This window comes from Eubalaena glacialis, chromosome 13 (genome assembly GCF_028564815.1).
Source record: "Eubalaena glacialis isolate mEubGla1 chromosome 13, mEubGla1.1.hap2.+ XY, whole genome shotgun sequence".
NCBI classification, from domain to species: domain Eukaryota; kingdom Metazoa; phylum Chordata; class Mammalia; order Artiodactyla; family Balaenidae; genus Eubalaena; species Eubalaena glacialis.
Window position 1 is genome coordinate 23,152,309 of NC_083728.1, and position 22,729 is coordinate 23,175,037.

The window sequence follows — 22,729 nt, forward strand, 5'->3', positions numbered from 1 at the left end:
GAAGAAACCTCATAATTTTTCAGCTCACTTTTTAAAATAATTAAATGTCTTCTTCTTCTGGGCTTTGTAATATGAGGGTGAATAATCTGGTTTTGGTAAGTGTCATTTGAGAGGTTTGTGTTCCTAATTTAGTATTGAGTAGGGGTTGGGTTCCATGGCATCTGGGCCAGAGGATGATGCCCAGCCTGTCTCTGACCCAGTGTGGTAGCTCCACATCCAGGTGCCAAGACCATTCTGGGTTGTCCAGACACTTCTCGTGCCCTTCCTCTCCTTGAGCAGAAGCAGATTTGTACCTGAACCCCTGCACTACCCCCACTCCTTGCTTTCCAGCCCTAAGCCCTCTTAGCCTGGTGTCACAACCTGATAAAAGAGATACTTGCTCCTTTTTAAAACTACTATCATTTTGTTTTCCAAACCATTAACTTAGTTATATATGATTATATTATGTCATATAATTCTCAAAATAGGAAGCTGCTTCTCAAGCCAGTAGAGTAAAATACAGAAAAGAGTTGTTAGAAACTATATTCCTACTAGTAAGGTAGCACCATGATAATATGTGAGATACTGTTTTTGAGGTCATCATGAGATTGGTCATTCTCAATGTCTAATTGATTCCCTAAGAATAGTTGAAACCTTTTTCAAAACCACATTAATGTCACCTCATGCCATATTACTTCCCCCTCTTTGTTCTCAGTATCATCGGTGCATTATGAGTTTCCCATTAGGGTTTGATCACTGGGTGTTTTCTGGGGCTTGGGGTGCAACTTTCCAAAGAGTCGGCTGTTCGGTATTCACTTTTTCTAGTATGTTTCCAGAATCTGGAAGGACATGGATAAGCCATTCTTAATTAATTTTGAGAAAATGTTATCAAATGTATGTTTTTTAAACCACAAACCTTATTTTTTTAAATGCAAAATATTTAACAAATATTTAACTTAACCTATGTCTAACCCTGGCTAATTTGAATTAGTCTGAGATTTGAGTATGAACTAGTAATTACAATTGTTAGGAATTTTATTTTTAAATTTTAAGATGAAAAGTGATTTTGGTCACATTTTACTTTTCTGAAAATTACATCCTCATTTTTTGTGTAGTATCTACACATGTTATAAGCCAAATAACATCGTCTGTTTGAATCCTTGTATATATTTTTATGTAGCTATAACTATTGTGTCATTTTCATCATCGTTATTAATGTGCAGAATGTAAATGAGCATTTGTACATTGTCTTTATAAGAAACTCTGGACGTGTTTTTATCAGTTTTCAAGACTGAATATCAATGTACATAAAATGGTTAATAAAATAATGGAGTTTTTTGAGATTATTGAAAAAACTACACTTGAGCTCTTCTGTGTGACTAGATGCAATTGTGCAACCATCTAGAATCTGTATCTCTTTAACTATCTGCTTTATATCTTTAAAATATCTTAGTGTAACTTAAAAGTTAATGTTCCTGGTGCTTTCTAGGAGCTAGGAAGAGAATGGGGAGTGAATGACTGCTTGATGAGTATAGGGTTTTGTTTTGAGGTGATGAAAATAATTTTGGAACTTGATATAGGTGGTGATTGCATAACATTGTAAATTTATTAAATGACACTAAATTTTACACTTTAAAATAGTTAATTTTATGTTAGGTGAATTTCACCTCAATTGAAAAAATGCCGTAGACACATATAAAAAAACAGAATTATTTCAAAGCCTTGGAATGGACCAAATTATGATTCTGAATCAAGGAAAAGGCTTCTCTCTTAGGAGTGCTTTCAGGTGTATTTCTTCATTTGAGGATCACAGCTTAAAAGTTTTTTGGGTTTTTTTTAACATCTTTATTGGAGTATAATTACTTTACAATGGTGTGTTAGTTTCTGCTGTATAACAAAGTGAATCAGCTATACGTATACATATATCCCCATATCTCCTCCCTCTTGCGTCTCCCTCCCAACAAAAGTTCTTTTCTAATTAAGATTTTTATGTGGTTAGATTATGTCAAATCAAAAAAAAATTTTTTTTAAAGAAGGTAATATTCCCGCTTGTTTTTATTTTGTTCCTTACAATACTTTCACTAAGTCAACAGACATTATTGGCTGTTTACTGTATGCCTGGCCCTTTGCTAGGTGCTAGGGATATAAAGGTGAACCAGGCATAGTTCCTGTCCTCAAGATATAATATTTGTAGCCTATTAATATACTGGAATAAATATAGTAATACAAGTCTACACAAAGATGGATGGTGTTAGCACAGAGAAGGGAATGATTCACTTTGCCTGAACGAGTTTGTCAGGGAAATGTAAAATCACTCTAGGGAATTCCCTGGTGGTCCAGTGGTTCGGACTCCACACTTCCACCGCAGGGGGCACGGGTTCAATCCCTGGTCGGGGAACTAAGATCCCGTGTGCTGCGCGGCACAGCCTTAATTAATTAATTAATTAACTCTAAAGTGGGGGCTAAGTGGTAATTTAGTCATTAGGGATGAATGACTGTTTGCCAGGGCAGTAGAAGACAGCATAACCAGTAGAAGGCCCAGCGACTTGAAAGTACTATAGGTGTAAGAATTTCAGATAGTTTAGTGAGGCGGGAGTAAAGTGTACATATGTAAAAGTGCAGTGCAAAGCAGAGCTAGAAAGGGACCTTTCTAGTTGGGCTTTAAGCCAGGCTGAGGAGCTCAGGCTTGGTAATTTCCAGTGGTTCTCAACATTGGCTGCAACTGGGGAGTTTTAAAACACACATCAGTGAATGGGTTTCTCCCCCAGAGATTTCTGATTTAATTGGTTTGGGGAACAACCTAGTATTAGGATTTTTAAGTACTCCCTAGGTGAGTACCTAAGGTTGAGAACCACTGCTCCAGGTCATGGGGAGCCACAAAAGAGGTTTTAATTTTATGTGGATAATGACAAAATCTGAATTTTTTTTTTTTTTTTGGTGGCCAAGCTGCACGGCATGTGGAATCTTAGTTCCCCAACCAGGGATTGAACCCAGGCCCAGCAGAGAAAGCGCCAAGTCCTAACCACTGGACCACCGGGGAATTCCCTAATGTTTATTTTGGCAGTTCCTTAACTTGCCCAAAGATAAGGATTACCTGAGACACATATTAACAATGCAGGCTCCTAGGCCCCACCCTTGACCAATGGAATGAAATCTCCAGGAGAAGGACTTAGGAATTTTGTTAACCTCTGTTCCAAGTGATATTAACCCTCAGGCAAGTTAGAGACTTTCTGGCAGTTCTTCTCAAACTTTAAGAGCATAGGAATCACCAGGGATTGTTAATCATGTTAAAAATGCAGAGCCTGGGGTTGGGCCTGAGATGTTGTTTTTCTAACAAGCTCTTATACCTAACACCAGTGCTGCTGGGCTAAGGACTATGCTTTGAACTGCAAGTTTTAGAAATCTGGAATCTATGCAGAGGATTGATTAGAAGATGTTTAGACTGACACAGGAGACAAGTTAATGGTTCTTAACTTGGTTAATTTTGCCACCTTCAGGGACATTTGACAATGACTGGAGACATTTTTGCATTTTTGGTTGTCACAACTGGGCATGGGAGGTTGGTGCTACTGGTATCTAAGGGTAGAAGCCAGAGATGCTGCTAAACATCCTACAGTGCACTGGACAGCCCCCACAGCAAAGAATTTATCCAGCCCCAGTGTCAGTCGTGCCAATTAAGTAAACACCTGGGCAAGAAGAGCTATATGCTTTACTGTACTGGTAATGGGGATAGAAAAGGAACCACCAAGGGTCACCCAACTCTGGGCAGGTATGGGGTCCCACTTAGGGATAGCTTCATAAGGAAGATGACTTTCCAGGAAAGATTAATGGTAATAGATTCCAGGTGGGGTAACTAATACACATGTGGGATTATTTGGCATCGATGACAGACGCTTAATATAAAAGAAAATGTTCCTGAGGTTTCAGATTCTGCATGTAGGCAATGGTTCCATCAAATTTCCCCGTGGTAAGAATCACCTCTGAGGGCTTATTAACTATGCAGATTTAAAAGTGTAGTATACAAACAGTTTTGTTAAGCATCCCAGGCTATTATTCTTATCCGGGAAACTTGGAATGTACCTGTATAATGGCCAAGAGTATAGAGATCCAGGTTCAAACATCCACCCTGACGCTGTCTCACCAAACCAAGTTGGGCTTATTTACTTACTTCAGTTAGGTCATCATCACTTCAAGAAATAATTGATTAATTATGGAAAATAACATTCATTGTATAACATTCAATATATGTAAGCAAAAAATAAAAACTATATTCCCACCAACCAGAGGTCACCTGTTCAAATTTTTAAAAATTTTTATTATTTTTTCACATGAAGAAAATTGTGTAAATCTTAAGTTTTATGATGAATTTTTTCCAGCTTCACTGAGGTATAATTTACATAGAATAAAATGTACCCACTCCAAGTGTATAGTTTGTATAATCATAATTATATATGATTGTATAACTACCACTACAATCCTCGTTTTATTGTGCTTTGCCTTATTGTGATTCACAGATACTGCGTTCTTTTTACCAAATTGAAGGTTTGTGGCAACTCTGCATCAAGCAAGTCTATTGGCGCCATTTTTCCAACGGTATTTGCTCACTTCATGTCTCTGTCACATTTTGGTAATTCTCACAACATTGCAAATTTTTCATTATTATATTTATGGTAACCTGTGATCAGTGATCTTTGATGTATGATATTATCATTGTTTTGGGGTGCCATGAGCCACACCCATGTAAGATGGCAATGTGTGTGTTCTCACTGCTCCACTGACCTGCCATTCCCCAGTCTCTCTCCCTCTCGTTAGTCCTCCCTATTCCCTGAGACGCAACAATATTGAAATAGGCCAAGTAATAAGTCTAAATGGCCTCTAAGTGTTCAAGTGAAAGGAGGAGTCAGTCGATGTGGCAAACTTTATTGTTGTCTTAAAGACATCGCCACAGCCACCCCAACCTTCAGCAACCACCACCCTGCTCAGTCCGCAGCCATGAACATCGAGGCAGGACCCTCCACCAGCAAAAGATTACAACTCGCTGAAGGCTTAGATGATGGCTAGCATTTTTTGGCAATAAAGTATTTTTTAATTAAAGTATGTACACTGTTGTTTTAGACAATGCTATTGCACACTTAATAGACTACTGCATAGTGTAAAAACAACTGACTTCTGTATGTACTGGGAAGCCAAAAAAATTTGTGTGGCTCACTTTTTTGCAATATTTGCTTTATTACAGTGGTCTACAACTGAACCTGCAATATCTCTGAGGTATGCGTATATAGAACATTTCCATCACTTTAAAAAGTTTTCTTTTTCCCTCTAATATTCCCCGCCTTCCCCATATCCTCCCCACCACTTACCCAGGCAATTGTTGGTCTGCTTTTTGTTACCATAGGTTTGCCTTTTCTAGAATTTCATATAAATACATGTATGCACAGCATGTAATCTTTTGTATTTGAGTTCTGTCACTTAGTATAATGTTTCCGAAATTCATTCATGTGGTATGTATAAATATTTCTTTTTATTGCTGAGCAATTTTCCATACCTTGGTTATACTCAATTTGTTTTATGTCATTACCAGTTGATGGACATTTGGGTTGTTTCCAGTTTGAGGCTATTAATAATTATGAACATATGTATGCAAGTCTTTGAACATATAATTTTATTTCTCTTTTATTCCTTTATGAGTTGCACTGCTGGGCCAAATGGTAAGTACGTGTTTAACTTCGTAAGATATCCACGTCTTTTTTCAAAGTGGATCATTTTGCATTCCCACCAGCAGTGTCTAAGAGGTCCATTTGCTCCACATTACAGCCCCCCCCCTTTTTTTTTAATTAAAGTATAGTTAACTTAGAATACTGTGTTAGTTCCAGGTGTACAGTAAAGTGATTCGGTCATATATTTTTTTCAGATTCTTATCAATTATAGTTTATTACAAGATATTGAATATAGTTCCCTATGCTGTACAGTAAATCCTTGTTGTTTATTTTATATATAGTAGTGTGTATACGTCAATCCCAATCTCCCAATTTATCCCTCTGCCCCACCCTTTTCCCCTTTGGTAACAATAAGTTTGTTTTCTACATCTGTGACTCTGTTCCTGTTTTGTAAATATGTTCATTTGTACCATTATTTTATTTTATTTATTTAGTTATTTATTTTTGGCTGTGTTGGGTCTTTGTTTCTGTGCGAGGGCTTTCTCTAGTTGCGGCAAGCGGGGGCCACTCTTCATCGTGGTGCGCGGGCCTCTCACTATCGTGGCCTCTCTTGTTGCGGAGCACAGGCTCCAGACGCGCAGGCTCAGTAGTTGTGGCTCACGAGCCTAGTTGCTCCGCGGCATGTGGGATCTTCCCAGACCAGGGCTCGAACCCGTGTCCCCTGCATTAGCAGGCAGATTCTCAACCACTGCACCACCAGGGAAGCCCCGTATCATTATTTTAGATTCCACATATCAATGATATGATATTTGTCTTTCTCTCTCTGACTTACTTCATTTAGTATGGTAATCTCTAGGTCCATCCATGTCGCTGCAAAAGGCAATATTTCATTCTTTTTTGTGGCTGAGGAATATTTCATTGTATATATATACAGCACATCTTCTTTATCCATTCATCTGTTGATGGACACTTAGGTTGCTTCCATGTCTTGGCTATTGTAAATAGTGCTGCTATGAACATTGGGGTGCATGTATCTTTTCGAATTAGAGTTTTCATCTTTTCTGGATATATGCCCAGGAGTGGGATTGCTGGATCATATGGTAACTCTATTTTTAGTTTTTTAAGGAGCCTCCATACTGGTTTCCATAATGGCTGCACTGTAGCTACCTCTTGATGTGAATCTTCCTAGACTTTTTTCAATGCATATTGAAAAAATCATTGTATTTTTAAGGTAAAAATGGATCATATATGTCACTTAATATATCATCTTTGCAATGTCTAAATGTTACCTTTCTGACAATTTTAATGCTTCTGTTCCAATGAATTATTTATGTTATCATTAAACAAGGAAAGATTAGTGCAGTCTCTACAGCCACCGCAGGAGGTGTCTTCAACAAGATGAAGCTCACCATCCTGGACTTCTCAGGCCAGTGAGTGGGTGGCCAAATACATCAGGAACTACATCATCCAGTTTAGCCAAGGGCCAGACAAGTACTTCACCCTGGGGCTCCCCACTGTGAGCACCCCACTTGTCTGCTACAAGAAGCTGATTGAGTACTATAAGAATGGAGACCTGTCCTTCAAATGTGTGAAGACTTTCAACATGGATGAGTATGTGGGCCTTCTTTGAGACCACCCGGAGAGCTACCATGCCTTCATGTGGAACAACTTCTTCAAACACATTGACATCCACCCAGAAAACACCCACATTCTGGATGGGAATGCAGCTGGCCTACAGGCTGAGTGTAATGCCTTTAAAGAGAAGATCAAGGCTGCGGGAGGGATTGAGCTGTTTGTTGGGAGGCACCGGCCTTGGTGGACACATTGCCTTTAACAAGTCAGGCTCCAGTCTATTATGTAGGACCCGTGTGAAGACACTGGCCATGGACACCATCCTAGCCAATGCTAGATTCTTTGATGGAAATCTCACCAAGGTGCCCACCATGGCCCTGATGGTGGGCGTGGGCACTGTGATGGGTGCTAGAGAGATGATAATCTTCATCTCAGGTGCTCACAAGGCATTTGCTCTGTATAAGGCCATGGAGGAGGGAGTTAGCCATATGTCTGCCTTCCAGTAGCATCCCCACACAGTGTTTATGTGCGACGAGGATGCCACCCTAGAGTTGAAAGTGAAGACTGTCAAGTATTTCAGAGGTTTAATGCTTGTTCATAACAAGTTGGTGGACCACTTGTGCACTATGAAAGACAAGGAAACAGAGAAAAGCCAGTCTTCTAAGAAACCGTACAGTGATTAGCCTGTGCTAATCCTAGTGTCAACTACCTCACTGGGACAGGCGGGTCTTTATGGAAATTGTCTTTAGGAGGACAGAATTGTATTGCTTTAATCTAGTGTGGTTACTAGTTGAATGGGTGAACTTGTTGTTCCTGGCTGTTCAGTGTGGAGTCTAGTCATGGAATTTAGCTACTTATTTGTAACTTAATGAGAAAAAAAATCACTATATAATTTTGACGTCTGCCCCACAGATTAGGGGTTTTTAGCTTTTTCTTGTGCCTCTAACACTGTTCAGATGTACAATATACTCCCGTCAGGAATTTCTGTCATTACATGCACTGATCTCAATTGAGAGGGAGTTTGGGGCTTATGTATATTGGACAAAACCTCTTTGGAGAGTCTTAAGAGCCCCTCTTGGGAAGGCCTTCCCCTTATTTGAGAATCAGTGTTCCAGATTAAGGAACAAACTCTCTCAATGTCTAAAGTCACTATAAGGAAGTAGTCACTCTGGTCAGTAACAAGTGCCACAGGAAGAAAACTATCCCTTACTTTCTTTCCCCAGCTGTTTTTTTCTGCTCTCTCAGTTGGCCTTTCCATGAACTCAGAGCCTCCTTGGGGAAGGATATGGGTGGGTGGGGCTAAAGAGAAAGTTTTGCTGATGAACTCAGAGCCTCAAGGGGCCCAGCCACATCAAACTCCTATCCTCAGGGACCCTCCAGCACCAGGAGGAAGGCAGAAACCCTTTTCCCAAGAGAGCCGTGTGTTTTGTTCCAAGGTCTCACTGTGGCACCTCTCTTATACATACTCATTCATAAGTAGGACGTCCACGGGAGCAACAGACACGGCCAAGATTCAATGTTATGTTCAGCCAAGGTGATGGGGTCAGGGCAAGCAGCTCAATTATGAGTTTAGAAACAACACTAGAGTGACGTGTTTCCTGTGTCCCTGAGAGTTGAGTGCCAAGAAACAGACCAAGTGCTTCTAAAGTTGACTAATATCCTTTCCCCACTTAAAAAACTGCCCTTCTAACCCACCTGTGTTCATGTGGCGTGGTCTGATGTTCCCAGAACATCAGGAAGTACGCTTTTACCCTTTTATCCTTCACCCCCCTTGTTCACAAGATGAGTCTATTGCTCTGTTTTTTTTGTACTCTTATGCCTTGATGGTTTGAATGCTGCCTCCTCCTTCTCCCAATTTTTGTGCCTCTTTGAAGCTGCTGCTGCCTCTATTTCTGGGAAAGATCTTTCAGAGCCTGGCTCAGGCCTCTCTTTAACTGCTGTGTTTGGTACCAGCGTTTCATTTTTAGGTTTTATAATGTGATTGTGCTGTCATTCTGTTTTAAGCGAATGGATCACTGGACTTGTTTACCATGTGACATTTTCTTTTAAATCTAGTATTTTCAAGAAAAAAAATACAGGAAAGATTGAAAGGTTTTGGATTTTTTTTATTTCTTTGCTGAATTTGTTTCAGATACTGGCATTTGGAATAAATTTTGTTTAGTGAGGCTAATGTTTGCAAAGTTAAGAATTAGGCAGTATTTAATCTATAACATTATGATACAAGGTTGTTAAAATAGTAGATATTCATTACACAGTGGAGTACCCCACAGGCTCCTTACTTCATTTGGGTTCTGCTCAAGTGTCAGGTCACAGCACTTCCCAGCCTTTCCTATACTCTTAACATGTTTTATTTTTCTTCCCAGAATTTATAATCTACTCATGTATTATCTGAATCCACCACTAGTAATTAAGCTCCATGTAGGTGGAACATTTTTTCTGTAGTTTTCCCAGAGTGTAGAATGATGCATTGAAGGAAGTATGGGCTTGACATTTGTCAAATTCGTGAATTGAAGAAAGAGGCTTAGGGACATTTTTTGTTTTTATTTTGGGGGTTGGTTTGTCTTGATTTTGGGGTTTTTTTTTGCCGCACTGCGCGGCATGCGGGAGCTTAATTCCCCGACCAAGGGTCAAACCCTCGCCCCCTGCAGTGGAAGCACGGAGTCCTAACCACTGGACCACCAGGGAAGTCCCAGGGTTGCTTTTTATAATAATTATATCTCACATGTATTAAGCATTTTCTATGTGCCAGACTCAATTCTCATAAAGCCCTGTAACAAAACTTTACAGAGGAGGAAATTAGAGCTCATAGATTTTAAGTAACTTGCCCAAGGTCTCAAGAGTCAAACCCAAGCACTCTGGTTCCCCAATTTTTTTTTTTAATTCAATGAAATTAGGGGGTTTTTGTGTGGTAAAATATGTATAAAACTTACCATTTAATCATTTTAAGTATACAGTTTAGTGGCATTAACATTCACATTGTTGTGCAACCAATCTCCAGAACTTTTTCAAAAATCTTGCAAAACTGAAACTCTATACCCATTAAACAACAACTCCCTTTTTCCCCTCCCTCCCTGCCCCTGGCAACCACCATTCTACGTTCTGTTTCTATTATTTTGACTACTTTCGATACTTCATCTAAGTGAAATCATACAGTATTTTTGCTTTTGTGCCTGGCTTATTTCACTTAGCATAATATCGTCAAGGTTCATGCATGTTGTAGCATGTGTCAGAATTTCCTTCTTTTTAAGGATGAGTAATATTCTATTGTGTGTATAGACCACATTTTGTTTATCCATTCACCCTTGGATGGACTACAGCTCAATTTTAATCTGTAAGCTATACTGTGTCTTTTGATATTAATCTTGAGGTGACAGATTTATATCCTCCGTATTCTGGGAAGTCCTGGGCTGTCTTCCTTAAGCTTCTCTCTTCCTTTGCCATGTGAAACATTCTCATTTCCTGTTTCTGTTTTGGAGCAGATCTTCTCACCTGCATCACACACAGAGGAAACTCAGCTTGTTGAAAGATTTCCTTTCAAAAAGTTGCTTACAACAAATATTTGGGGGGGGGAGGGGTTATTAACGTGGTCCAATAACAATCTTCTCCCTTCACTCAATCCTTCTCTTCCAAACCCTCTCTCCCAGTTGCCTCCTGGGAGCCCTAGATTACTTGCCTTTAATACATCTTCCCTAAACTTTCCACCTTAGAAGCCTTAGCACCAGCTTTCACCAACGTCCTGAAGATTGAGTCAAGGTGGCACTGAAAAGGGTCTTTTTCTCCAAGGAACACTGCTCTCCTTCTCAGAATCTACTGCCAGCTTATTCCCAGATACTCAGAGCACAGTAGATAGGGGAAAGTTCAATTCCCTTGAAGCCACCTCACATGTAAATTATACTTCTCATTAGTAGGGATAATTGAGGTTTTCTCAGTCTTATAAACAATGTAAATAAGAGCATCTTAAACACTACTATGTGTATTGGTGTACTCTCACGATATAGGGAACTACAATATATTTATTATGCAAATGCAACTCCAAAGACAACCCTCCAGTCCCACCCAGGTTACTGGCTTTAAACCCCACCTTTATAAAAATTCTGAAACTATTTTCCTTGTTAATCACAGTGATTAACAAGTCCCAAACACTACAATGCCTTCAGACCTTCTCCTTGAGATAAGGGTCACGTTTTTTTTTTTGTTGTTTTTTTTAAAGAGTGAAATAGAGAGAAAGTCTTTTTATTTATTTATTTATTTATTTATGGCTGTGTTGGGTCTTCGTTTCTGTGCGAGGGCTTTCTCTAGTTGCGGCAAGTGGGGGCCACTCTTCATCGCGGTGCGCGGGCCTCTCACTATCGTGGCCTCTCTTGTTGCAGAGCACAGGCTCCAGACGCGCAGGCTCAGCAATTATGGCTCACGGGCCTAGTTGCTCCGCGGCATGTGGGATCTTCCCAGACCAGGGATCGAACCCGTGTACCCTGCATTGGCAGGCAGATTCTCAACCACTGCGCCACCAGGGAAGCCCAGCACCTTGTATTTTTAAAAGCCCTTTTCACGCTCTCTCTCTCTTTTTTTTTTTCCTTCTGGTTTTAGGAATTGGAGATGGTCTAGATAAGAGTTCCCAGAGAGGTTACAAGCCTTTTGAGATAAGTAAGGGAGGTGTGGGGAATGATGAAAAGAAATGGGTGAACTATGAACTGTCTCTAGAACTGCATTTCCAGTTTCACAAAGATTCATAAGGTATAATTTAAATGACATCATAGGCTGATCCACCCATCCAACTACTTTATCCTCAATTTGCTTCTTTATATTAGGGAGATTTCTAACTGAGATGTAAGTCAAAAAATGTTTATGTTTTGCCCAGGCAATGTTGTTGGTTCCCTTTAGCACGTCCAATTAATAGTGCTTGGGGGCTTCCCTGGTGGTGCAGTGGTTGAGAGTCCGCCTGCTAATGCAGGGGACACGGGTTCGAGCCCTGGGCTGGGAAGATCCCACATGCCACGGAGCAACTGGGCCCGTGAGCCACAACTACTGAGCCTGCGCGTCTGGAGCCTGTGCTCCGCAACAAGAGAGGCCGTGATAGTGAGAGGCCTGCGCACCGCGATGAAGAGTGGCCCCCGCTTGCCGCAACTGGAGAAAGCCCTCGCACAGAAACGAAGACCCAACACAGCCAAAAATAAATAAATAAATAAATAAATAAAAATGACCAGGTTTAAAAAAAAAAAAAAAAAATAGTGCTTGAAGGGCGGATTTACATGCCTTAGTCCAGGGGGTATATGTGATGGTGTTGGTGCCATCCTCATTGGACCTGGCTTTAAAAGGGGCTGCCATTACAGGATGGGCAGTATGGATGGTCTTCTGCAGGGGATCAACCTCAGTGTTATAAAAAAGGAAGTTCAGAGAGAGATGAATAGAAAGGAGAGCCTTATGGCGGACATTCAGAGGGACAGAAAAAAGCAGATTTGGAGAGAGAGAGTTCTCAGAACCCTCAGAGGATTTTTCTAGTTTGGAAATTTTTTGAGAGTTAGTTTCTCTGGGGGAAGCAATAGTAGTGAATTCATTATTACAATTGGAGGCCTCAAAATACCAATTGAAATATGCTTCCCATTCTCTTTGTCTTGTTCTATAGCTTTTCTCCAATTGAGCACACAAACTAATTTAGAAATTTTGAATGAGCCACAAGTGGACCAACAGAGTTTCAAGTTGTTATGGGTGATTTTAGTCCAATGTGAAAGAAATTTACAAGAGGAAGGCCCATAAGTTTTAAACATAAATTGATCTGGAGTTCTGGACGGTGGCAGTGCCTGTAGAAACCCAACTCCCCATAACTGAGTACTCACCAAGATGAACCATTCCCTTCCCAGATAAAGCCAGCAACAGAGGACACCCAAATAAAGGCTCAGAACCTCAACCATATTGGGAGGTTCGGAACCAAGAAGACTTACCTCTAAGACCCAAGACCACTGAGGAGACGATTGAGTACAAAGGACTCCTGTAGGTGCCTTACTTGTGCCTGCAGCAGCTCCAGGGGTAGTCACTTTGGCTCCCACTTTGGCTCCCACTTCTGACACCATGTAATGTCCAACAATAATCAGTTTCAAGTCTGCAAAGTACAAAGAGTGTTATTTGGGGTCTTAGGCATTGCAATTTGGTAGAAAATTGCAATGCCTAAGATTCAGGTAAAACCGAAAGAGTGTTCCAGGGAACAGACAGAATCAGGGCAAAAACTACAAGGTTTTTAAAGTTGTAAGAATTATGTTTGGCTCTCAAGCAAAAAGGAAATATTCATCCTTAAGGGACAGCTTTCATGAATTACTTAGGGTAATGGTCTGGTAAGTATCATAGACTGTGACAGGTTATTTAGGGTAAGGGTCTCATAAGTATCTTGAGTTTCTAGAACATTGTGCAGATGTTCTGGATCACTGTTTTAAGACAATAAGTGGCCAAAGTACAGATTTCATCCGGGCTGAGACATGCAAAAATCCCACTTCCTCAGTGGCCTCTCAGCTCCATTTTAGAGAGCTCTCCTAGTAATACTGACTGCATTTTGATTTTCCTTTCACAAAGTGCAGAGATAGGGTGCATTTTTGGGTTGGTTGATCAAATAGCTGAATAGTCTCATCAAAACCCAAAGTCTGTTCCACAGTTTTGGCTTCTATCAAAAGCTTTCCTCCTAATGATTTCAGGAGAGCTAACCATAGCAATGGCAAATTCACCTTCTGTCATATCTTAGGGGCTCCCAAGCAAATCTATGTTGGAATCAGGCTGGCTGATGCAACTACCATTTGAATTTAGGAGGCAATGCTCCTAAAATATGAGTTGAAATATGTGTTGAGATTGGCTCTTAGCAATGAGTTTAAAAGGATTCATCAACTATGTTTACTCAGGAGTACCCCACTGAAGTCTGGCCACTCCCTCATGTGTTTGAGCATCCCAACCCCCAAATACATGGTCACCCCACCCCAAACACTGAGACACTCCCAGGAAGTCACCACAAGCAAAACTCTATAGGATGGGATGGCCTCTCTCTGTGACTGCCTAAAAGCAATAGAACTTGTACCCAGCTCTAGTTACAGAAAAGAACAATGGTTTTCAAGGCTGACCTAGGTTAAAATCCCAAAGCACTTAACACATGTGTGTGACCTTTGGCAAGTCATTTCACCTCCCTGGGCTTCATTTCCAAATCTTTTAAATAACACCTGGGATCTTTATCCAAAACCAATTCTCTTCTTCCTGATACTAGACCTTACCCTCTAACCCAAGGGTAACATGTGACCTGTTTGGGTCAATCATTTTATAACACGGCAATTGGTCCAGGAATGAATGCAATCAGACTTGTTGAAGTCATTCACTTATGTTGGAACTGGAGGAGCAGAGGTTTTCTTTCATCTCTAGATATGAAGCCGTAAAGATGGGACCTCAAAGCTGCTTGCAGCGGGTAGCCCTCATGTTCCCACATGGTTTGCACCCTCCTTGACTTTATCTCTTAACACTTCCCCTTTACTCACTTTGCCCATCCAAACTGGCCTCTCTGCTATTTCTCAACACCAGGCATGCTCCTGCTTCAAAAGCCTTTGCACTTGCTGTTCCTCCAGGCACCTGCATGTCTGGAATGGTCTTTGTCTGGAATGCTTTTCCTCCAGACACCTGCATGGCTGACTCCTTCATCTCCCTCCAGTCTGCTTAAATGTCACTTTCTCAATGTCTTAAATGTCACCTTTTATGGCCATATTATGACCACCCTATTCAAAACTCTGACTCAATTCTCCTCTACTCCTCTTTAAATTTTTTTTCCAAAGTACTATCTTCTAAGTTTATTACTGTTAATTATATTGTTATTCACTGCCAGTCTCCTCCCACTAGAATATGTTTCACTAGGGCAGGGATTTTTGTTTCTTTTGCTCATCGATATGTCTCAGGTGCCAGGCAAATTAGTAAGTACCCAGTAAACATTCATATTTGTTGAATGAATGAATGTATTTATAACTAAATAAGCCCAGCTAGTATAATACCACCTAATGACATTGTTATGAGGATTAGAAATTATAGATATAAAGTAAAGCACAAATCTGACTCATAGTGAAGCAGGAGATAGATGGGCCCCAGGTTGAACAGCTGGAGCTCGCCCCCTGTGGACAGAAACTCCAAAATAGAAGCGAGAGAAGAGCTGAGCCCTGCCCAGATAAAAGATAGAGACCACATATTTCTTATTCTCGAGGTCAAGGAGACCTTCCCAACTATACATTCGCAGAAAGGTTCCTCGGAGGTCAAAAGGGGGGGGGGCGTCACCTCATAGTAAGTGATATCAACCTACCCATAGGCCTCTTCGCTAGAATCCATCTTGGCTAAGAGATGCGTGTGCACACATGGAAAAACCCTGAGATATACCAAATACGGACACAGAACCAGGAAAAGCAAGATGATTGGCCAAAGGAAACCCGGAAGAAATGCCCCATAAAAGTGATTCAAACTACCACGAGGGTGCGACTCTCTCTCTGAGCCCGCCCGTGTGTCCATCCACACTTACTCTTTTTCCTCCTACTAAACACTTCGTTTCACTACTTTCCATGTATGGTGGGAATTCATTTCTGCAAAGCCGAAGGGGCAGGTCCTTGTCACTGGCCACTGGTCTAGTGCCTAGGATTCAGCGTTCTCACTGCCGCTGCCCAACCTCAATCTCTGGCCAGGAACCGAAACCCTGCTTCAAGCCGCTGCAGGCTGTGGCCACCCAAGATCAATAGTAGGTACTCAAATATGGTAGCTATTATCATTTTGCAAGGTCTCTTTTTTTTTTTTTTCAAAAAATTCCTTGACAGATCTGTAGATAAGTTTCTACATCTACGAACAGAAAAAGACTTATGAAGAAAAAAAAAAAGAAAAAGACTTATGGGGCACACACCAGGAGGTCATCTTTGGATCTGTATGTGTGTGTATACACATTTTGTTTTCCAAGTTTTCTTTCTTGAGCATTATTTTTATCAGACAAGAAAAGCAATACTTTTTTAAAAAAGAATTTTGGCTTGCTTTGGGATTTTTGACAGATGGAAAAAAGAATGTCTTGAGGAGGTTATATTCAAAGAAAGAACCAGGGGTTGGTGGTAGGTGGCACTGAGAACTAGCAGCACTGGTTTAAGAGGAAGTTGTGGAGAGATGTAAAACCACAAGGTTAATACTGCCGGAAATAAAATTGCCCAACTCAGCTGGGTGGGTGGAAGCAAGGAAGGGCAAGGAAGAACTGCTGGGTGTATTCAAGGTCATTAAGCAATGGGCCTTAAATTAATTGAACTTAGAGTTTTTTCTAGTCCTAACTATGATGAGACTGACATCAGAGGAGAGCCTGAATAGTCATTTCTCTCAGTACAACCAGAGCAGAGGGCCTGTGTCTAGCAGGCATTTGTTTCCACGTTGTGGAATGACTGAATGGAATAGGATCACCAGGACCAAGTGGAAGTGAAGTGGCAAACTAGGAACCACCCAAGTTTTGGAGTCAGCTTTGAATGTTGATTCTGTCACTTGGTCAGCAAGCCATGTGACCTTGCTCAAGAAACCACCTTGTGCAAGATCTAGGGCCCCTACAAAGCAGGAGATTAGGGGAAACATAATAAATATGGCATTAAATTATACTCTTTAACAAGCAAAAACAAATAAAAATTAAATTCTCAAAAGCAATTGCTTTGAACAAACCCAACTGATTAAACTTAAAACCCTGCTTATATCACCTTCTACTGCCCAAGAAACCTTGATGTCAGGGCAGATTTTCCCACACGTCTTAAAAACACAAATTTTCAAACAGCCATTTCCAAGTTTAAATATGTCTTTCACATTTATGCTCTTTGTTGTCTCTTTGACCCCTCTCCCCTTGTTTTGGTTTCACAAGTCTTGAAAACTGTTTTTTCTCAAAATATTCTGTGGTTTAAAGGTTTGTTTTTCTGGGCCTGGCCCTTCTGTGCAGAGGAGGGCAAGGTCACCTCTCCATACTTTCCCCCACGGGTCTATGGGATAAGGGAGCAATTGAAAAATTTGGATTAACTAATATAAAATAATTTTATATCAAAACTCCCATTAGTGAGCAATTGTTGGCAAGTGAGTAGGAGCATGGGCTTTAGAGCCAGGCTAGATTGCCTGGGTGTGAATTCAGGCTTCATCACTCCCTAGCTGGGTGACCTTGGGCAAAACACTTACTCATTTCTCTGTACCTCAGTTCCTTACATCTTAAGGTTATTGGGATACTTAATTAATATTTGTAAGCCCTTAGAAGAGCGCCTGGCACACAGTAAAGCTCTAAGTGTTTGCTGAAAATATTTTGCTCAACCCTAGACCACTAACTAGTTCACGCTGCTTGATGATAATCTGCCTCACTCACCCTGTATCTCCTGGATGGGTCTACGGCTGTGCTGATGGGAAAGTGTACTGGCTTTAGTAGTGGTAGTAGTAGTAGTCCTTTTACCAACACGGCCAAGGGTAAGCCTGGGGTACTCACGTGAAGTTCAGTTCACCAGAAGAGCCCCTGCTCTGGACTGTAGCGGGATGTCCTGGGCACACTCTTTCCCGGCCCCCGCCCTTATCAACACCACCCTCATTTCTGCTTCTACTCACTCGCTTTAGCGTAAACGCGCGGGTGGGGCTAGGGGTCATTGGGCGGTCACTGCGCCTGCGCCGGGACCGGGGGTTGGGGGCCTGAAGTGGGTGGCCTGCCTGGCCCCAAGGCCTGAGCTGTCAGTGCGCCTGCGCGGCCGGCCAGTAGGCTGGCAGTACTAAGCTGACTCGCCGCCGCCGCCACTGAGCTGCGAGTGCGAGTGCGCCTGCGCGCGGGTCGGGCGCCGGGGTTCTTGACTGTGCCGCGCGGGGCGCTGGGTGTAGCCATGCAGAGTGCCGACTCCCAGAAGCCCCCCAAGCGGCCACGGCGCGATGGTAGCCCGAGAACCCCGCCAGACACCCCTCCCGCAGACGCAGAGAGGTCCCCGAGCCCCGACCTTCACCCCGACCACCGGACCTGGGGCCCGGAGCAGGTGTGCTCCTTCCTAAGGGACTGCGGCTTCAGCGATTCTGGACTGCTGGAACGCTGCCGAGGTAGCAGGGCTGTAGGGGTGAGGGGCCGGGGGCCGGCGACCCGAGGTCGCGACAGCCGGGCCTGAGAGAGGGCGCCCTGAGGCCGTGAGCGGGGGGCCTCAAAGAGGAGCCAGAGCGGCCGAGGGAGACCGGACGCGGGAGGCACCCGAAGGGGTGGACCTGAGGCGGGGACGCCCAGGAGGGATGACCTGAGGCGGAGAACGGAAACCTGAGGCGGCGAGCCCTCGGAGAAGGTTGCCTGAGGCGGGGGAGGGAAACTTGACGCGGGAGGCATCCGCAGGGGTGGACCTGAGGGGCGGCGCCCAGGAGGGATACCCTGAGATGGACGAAGGAGAAATGGGGCGTCTGGCGTTGCGGACCCGTAGGAAGGGAGCGGACTTTGGGGGTTGTGAACCTGGGGCGGGGAGGGGGCAGCTGGTCTAACTCTGGTGGGCTTCTTCAGGAACTTGGCACCCCAGCGCCGGACAGGCGGGACTCAGGTCCCTTTTTCAGTTAAAAGACCCATGGTGGGAGGGTTGCTGTCATTCAGGCTCACCAGGCTCGGGAGACCCCCCTCTGCTGATGCAGCTCCCTGAACACTTGCCACGTTAGAGTATATTTGAGTGCTTTAAAGTTTGTTTCCTCCGCTCCCCTCCCAACTTGGGGTTTGTCTAACCGGGAAAGAACTTTTCTGTTAATCTCTGAATCCGTAGCATCCCGGTACGACTCAATACATGCTTGATGACTGTACTTGCAGAGCTTAGTAAAGATCATGTTTTGTTCCCCAGAAGTTTCCCTCGCTAAATCTGAACCCTGGGGTGGTTCAGTTGACCACTGAACTCCCAGGTGCCCACAACTTGGCCTGTAGGTTGTGAGTTTTAAGCGACTTTACTGACTTAACTTCAAGCATCCATCCACTTGAAATCTACTCAACTTCCCGTAAGGGGGTTGAAGTTTAACCTCTGCTTTACCCTCTGAAGTGTTCAATAGGAAAGTGGTGTGATTTGCAAATTCAGTAAACTTTTGCAATTGGGGGGTGGAGCCCTCTTTGCTTAGGCTGGGTGGGAGGAACTAAAGAAGTGTTCAAGACTTAAAGATAGCTTGATGGGTGAAGGAAATTGCACTTCTCTTTTTCCCTACCACCACCCCACCTCCACCCCCACCCCCCCACCCCCGGCCTTGGTTTTCCTCCCCTTCTGGGGTGGGATTTTTCTTTTGAGTAGCAGTAGGTGGGGATGAAGTAGTTTTATGTCTTCAAAACGTGATTGGCTATATTGTTGGCTGCCTGTTTCAGTGGTGTCCTGTAGATTAATTCATCAGTCTTCAGAATGATCTGTTCTCTTGACCCACAGTCTAATACTAGAAGACATTACATGCTTTTAATTGGTAAAAACTGACCAAGTGTTCACAATTGCTCATTTCTTGCTGTCTGCTTTGTTTTGACCAAACTTTAGTCAGTCTTCTCTCTCTTCTACTGGCCTCTGAACTCCTACTTGCCCCCAAACTTGAGCAAGCACTAAAAAAGCGGAATATGCTCCCTGATCAGCTTCTCCTAAGAACTGGCTGACCACAGCCGGACAATGTCCTGTCAGACTGGGGTCACTTCCCCTCCAAAGATTCTGCTTATCTCTGCTTGCCCCTACTTTATCCTATTAAAAAACCAACCAACAAACCGAAAAACACCTTTTTGATTTTGAGCCACTTGCAGATTTCTGAGATCAGAACTTTCTCCCTATTGCAATAATTTTCTCCCTAATTAGAATCTGTCCCTATCTAAGTCCAGATTTTTTAAATTGAAGTATAGTTAATTTACAATGTTGTATTAGTTTCTGGTATACAGAAAAGTGATATATATGTGTGTGTGTGTGTGTATATATATATATATGTAGTCTTTTTCAGATTCTTTTCCATTATAGATTATTACAAGATGTTGAATGTAGTTCCCTGTGCTATACAGTAGGACCTTGTTTTTTATCTGTTTTATACACAGCAGCTTGCAAGTCCAAATTTGTTTTTATTTGAAAAAACTAAGCACAGGTGCTGGGTCCCTTTCCTCATTTTGGAATACAGTTTCACAGGAATTTAGAGACTGTAATCTGTATTTTTTAGTAGATGATGTGTTTGAGGTTCAAAGGCCACACAACTAGAAAAAAGCAGAGCTGGATTTTAAAGTTAGGTCTTTGGACTCCAGAATTCATGCCACTTATACCTTAACAAGTGTTCTCATCAAAATACATTGGATTTCCCTCAACAATAAGGGAATAAACAAACCAATAAGAAAAGAAAAAAAAATGGAGAACATAACCAAAGTTATAAAGTCAACTAAGGAAAAAAACACCCCAGTAGGAAAATGAGCAAAACACAAGGACAATTGACAACCAGCCAATAAAAACAGAAAAAAACATTCAGTCTTAACAGTAATTTTAAAAACACTGATTTTAAAATTTAGATAGAAAAATATTTAAAGATTGGTAATGGGAGAAATGGGTAATCCAATAAAGTTGATAGACGTATCAATTTGCTTAACCCTGGACAGTTTGGGAATACCTTTTTACTTATAGAAAATTTCACTTGTAGGAATTTACAGAAACATTTGTACACTGTCCAAATAAATATATTCAATATTATTCTTCTAACCACTAGTTATAAATAGCAAAAAAGTAGAAATGATCTAAATATCCATTGATAATAGTAGTAAATAATATTGATGATTAACAATTTATGGAGCATTTACTTTGCGTGAAGTACTATTCTCTGCACTTCATGTTTCATCTTATAAAATCTTTACAATAACTCTGTGACATAGGTTCAGTTATACTCATTTTAGTGGTGAGGAGCATAAGGTTCAGAAGAAATTGGTTAAATGTATTATGGTACATCTGTATTGTGGAATAAAAGACAACCATTAAAAATGATGAAACTACATCATTAATAATTGTTAATAATTGACAAGAAAGATCTTTATGACCTATTAGTTGGGAAAAATAGATTATAAACAACATAATTTCATTTGTGTAAAATTACATAATTGCGTAGATAAATGTCTTGAATGTTGTTATCTAAACTATTAATGATTATTGGGAGAATATGAGTAAGTTGATATTTTATACTTTATATTGTTTGGATTTTTTTTTTTTTAATTTTTATTTATTTATTTATTTATTTATTTATTTATGGCTGTGTTGGGTCTTCGTTTCTGTGCTAGGGCTTTCTCTAGTTGCAGCAAGTGGGGGCCACTCTTCATCGCGGTGCGCGGGCCTCTCACCATCACGGCCTCTCTTGTTGCGGAGCACAGGCTCCAGACGCGCAGGCTCAGCAACTGTGGCACACGGGCCTAGTCGCTCTGCGGCATGTGGGATCCTCCCAGACCAGGGCTCGAACCCGTGTCCTCTGCATTGGCAGGCAGATTCTCAACCACTGCGCCACCAGGGAAGCCCTGTTTGGATTTTTTATATTGAATATTTTTTATGCTTGAAAAACACCCCCAAAAATGCCCTTTTCATTTAAATGTTTTTTTCTTTCTGGAAAATTACATCCTCATTTTCTCTTGTTACCTTTAGAAGGACTTTTGTTTGTTTGAAAATAGTCCAGTGTTCTGGAATCTGAGGTCAGGAAGGTCTGGAATTAATTATATAGAAAGATAAAGAAAAATAAACCATGTGGGACTTCCCTGGTGGCACAGTGGTTAAGAATCCGCCTGCCAATGAAGGGGACGTGGATTTGAGCCCTGGTCCGGGAAGATCCCACATCCGTGGAGCAAGTAAGCCCGTGAACCACAGCTACTGAGCCTGCGCTCTAGAGCCTGCGAGCCACAACTACTGAGCCCGTGTGCCTACAGCCCGTGCCCTGCAACAAGGGAAGACACCGCAATGAGAAGCCCGCGCACCACTACGAAGAGTAGCCCCCGCTCACCGCAACTAGAGAAAGCCCACGTGCAGCAACGAAGACCCAACGCAGCCAAAATAAATAAATAAATAAATTTATTTTTTTAAAAAATGTATATAAGCCTTACTAAACAGATTGTGTGCTTTCTTTGGAGGTTTTAGAACTAAGTCAACACATGGAGCATCCCTCAGGCTATGGTTTTGACCTGACTATTCTAACAATAAACTGACATTTCTTCCCCTGCTCCCACCCCAAACCTCACCTGTTTCAGGAGGAAGCTGCCAGTTTTGCAGCTGGACTTCCTTGCAAATAATTTACTCAAATAATTTTTAAAATTTTACCTGGTTTATCAAAAAAATCCTCTTGGTATAGTTATCAAATTAAAATTAAGACTTTCCGGGCTTCCCTGGTGGCGCAGTAGTTAAGAATCCTCCTGCCAATGCAGGGGACACAGGTTTGAGCCCTGGTCTTGGAAGATCCCACATGCCGCGGAGCAGCTAAGCCCGTATGCCACAACTACTGAGCCTGCGCTCTAGAGCCTGCGAGCCATAACTACTGAGCCCGTGTGCCACAACTACTGAAGCCCACGCTCC

The 22,729-nt window shown here is 42.0% G+C and overlaps 1 protein-coding gene, 1 long non-coding RNA gene and 1 pseudogene across 5 annotated transcripts in view; 2 read left to right on the plus strand and 1 right to left on the minus strand.

Annotated features, from left to right (window-relative positions):
• The first annotated feature begins 40 nt into the window (after positions 1–40).
• On the plus strand, positions 41–7,891 carry LOC133103400 (glucosamine-6-phosphate isomerase 1-like; annotated as a pseudogene).
• A 1,401-nt stretch (positions 7,892–9,292) lies between these two features.
• Positions 9,293–17,941, minus strand: LOC133104057 (uncharacterized). Its single transcript, XR_009703465.1, has 3 exons — positions 17,683–17,941; positions 13,148–13,305; positions 9,293–10,697 (listed from the first exon to the last, which is right to left on the minus strand). It is a non-coding gene; the product is annotated as an uncharacterized LOC133104057 (long non-coding RNA).
• Positions 17,942–17,964: 23 nt separating this feature from the next.
• Positions 17,965–22,729, plus strand: part of SAMHD1 (SAM and HD domain containing deoxynucleoside triphosphate triphosphohydrolase 1) — a 70,957-nt gene continuing 66,192 nt past the window's right edge. For 2 of the 4 annotated variants that reach the window (XM_061209694.1, XM_061209696.1), the window contains exon 1: positions 17,967–18,272. In XM_061209694.1, coding sequence (XP_061065677.1) covers positions 18,065–18,272 — 208 coding nt within the window. In that variant the 5' untranslated portion in view covers positions 17,967–18,064. Of the gene's footprint in view, positions 18,273–22,729 lie in introns of all 4 variants that reach the window. The other 2 variants (XM_061209695.1, XR_009703464.1) reach the window with 2 other exon arrangements.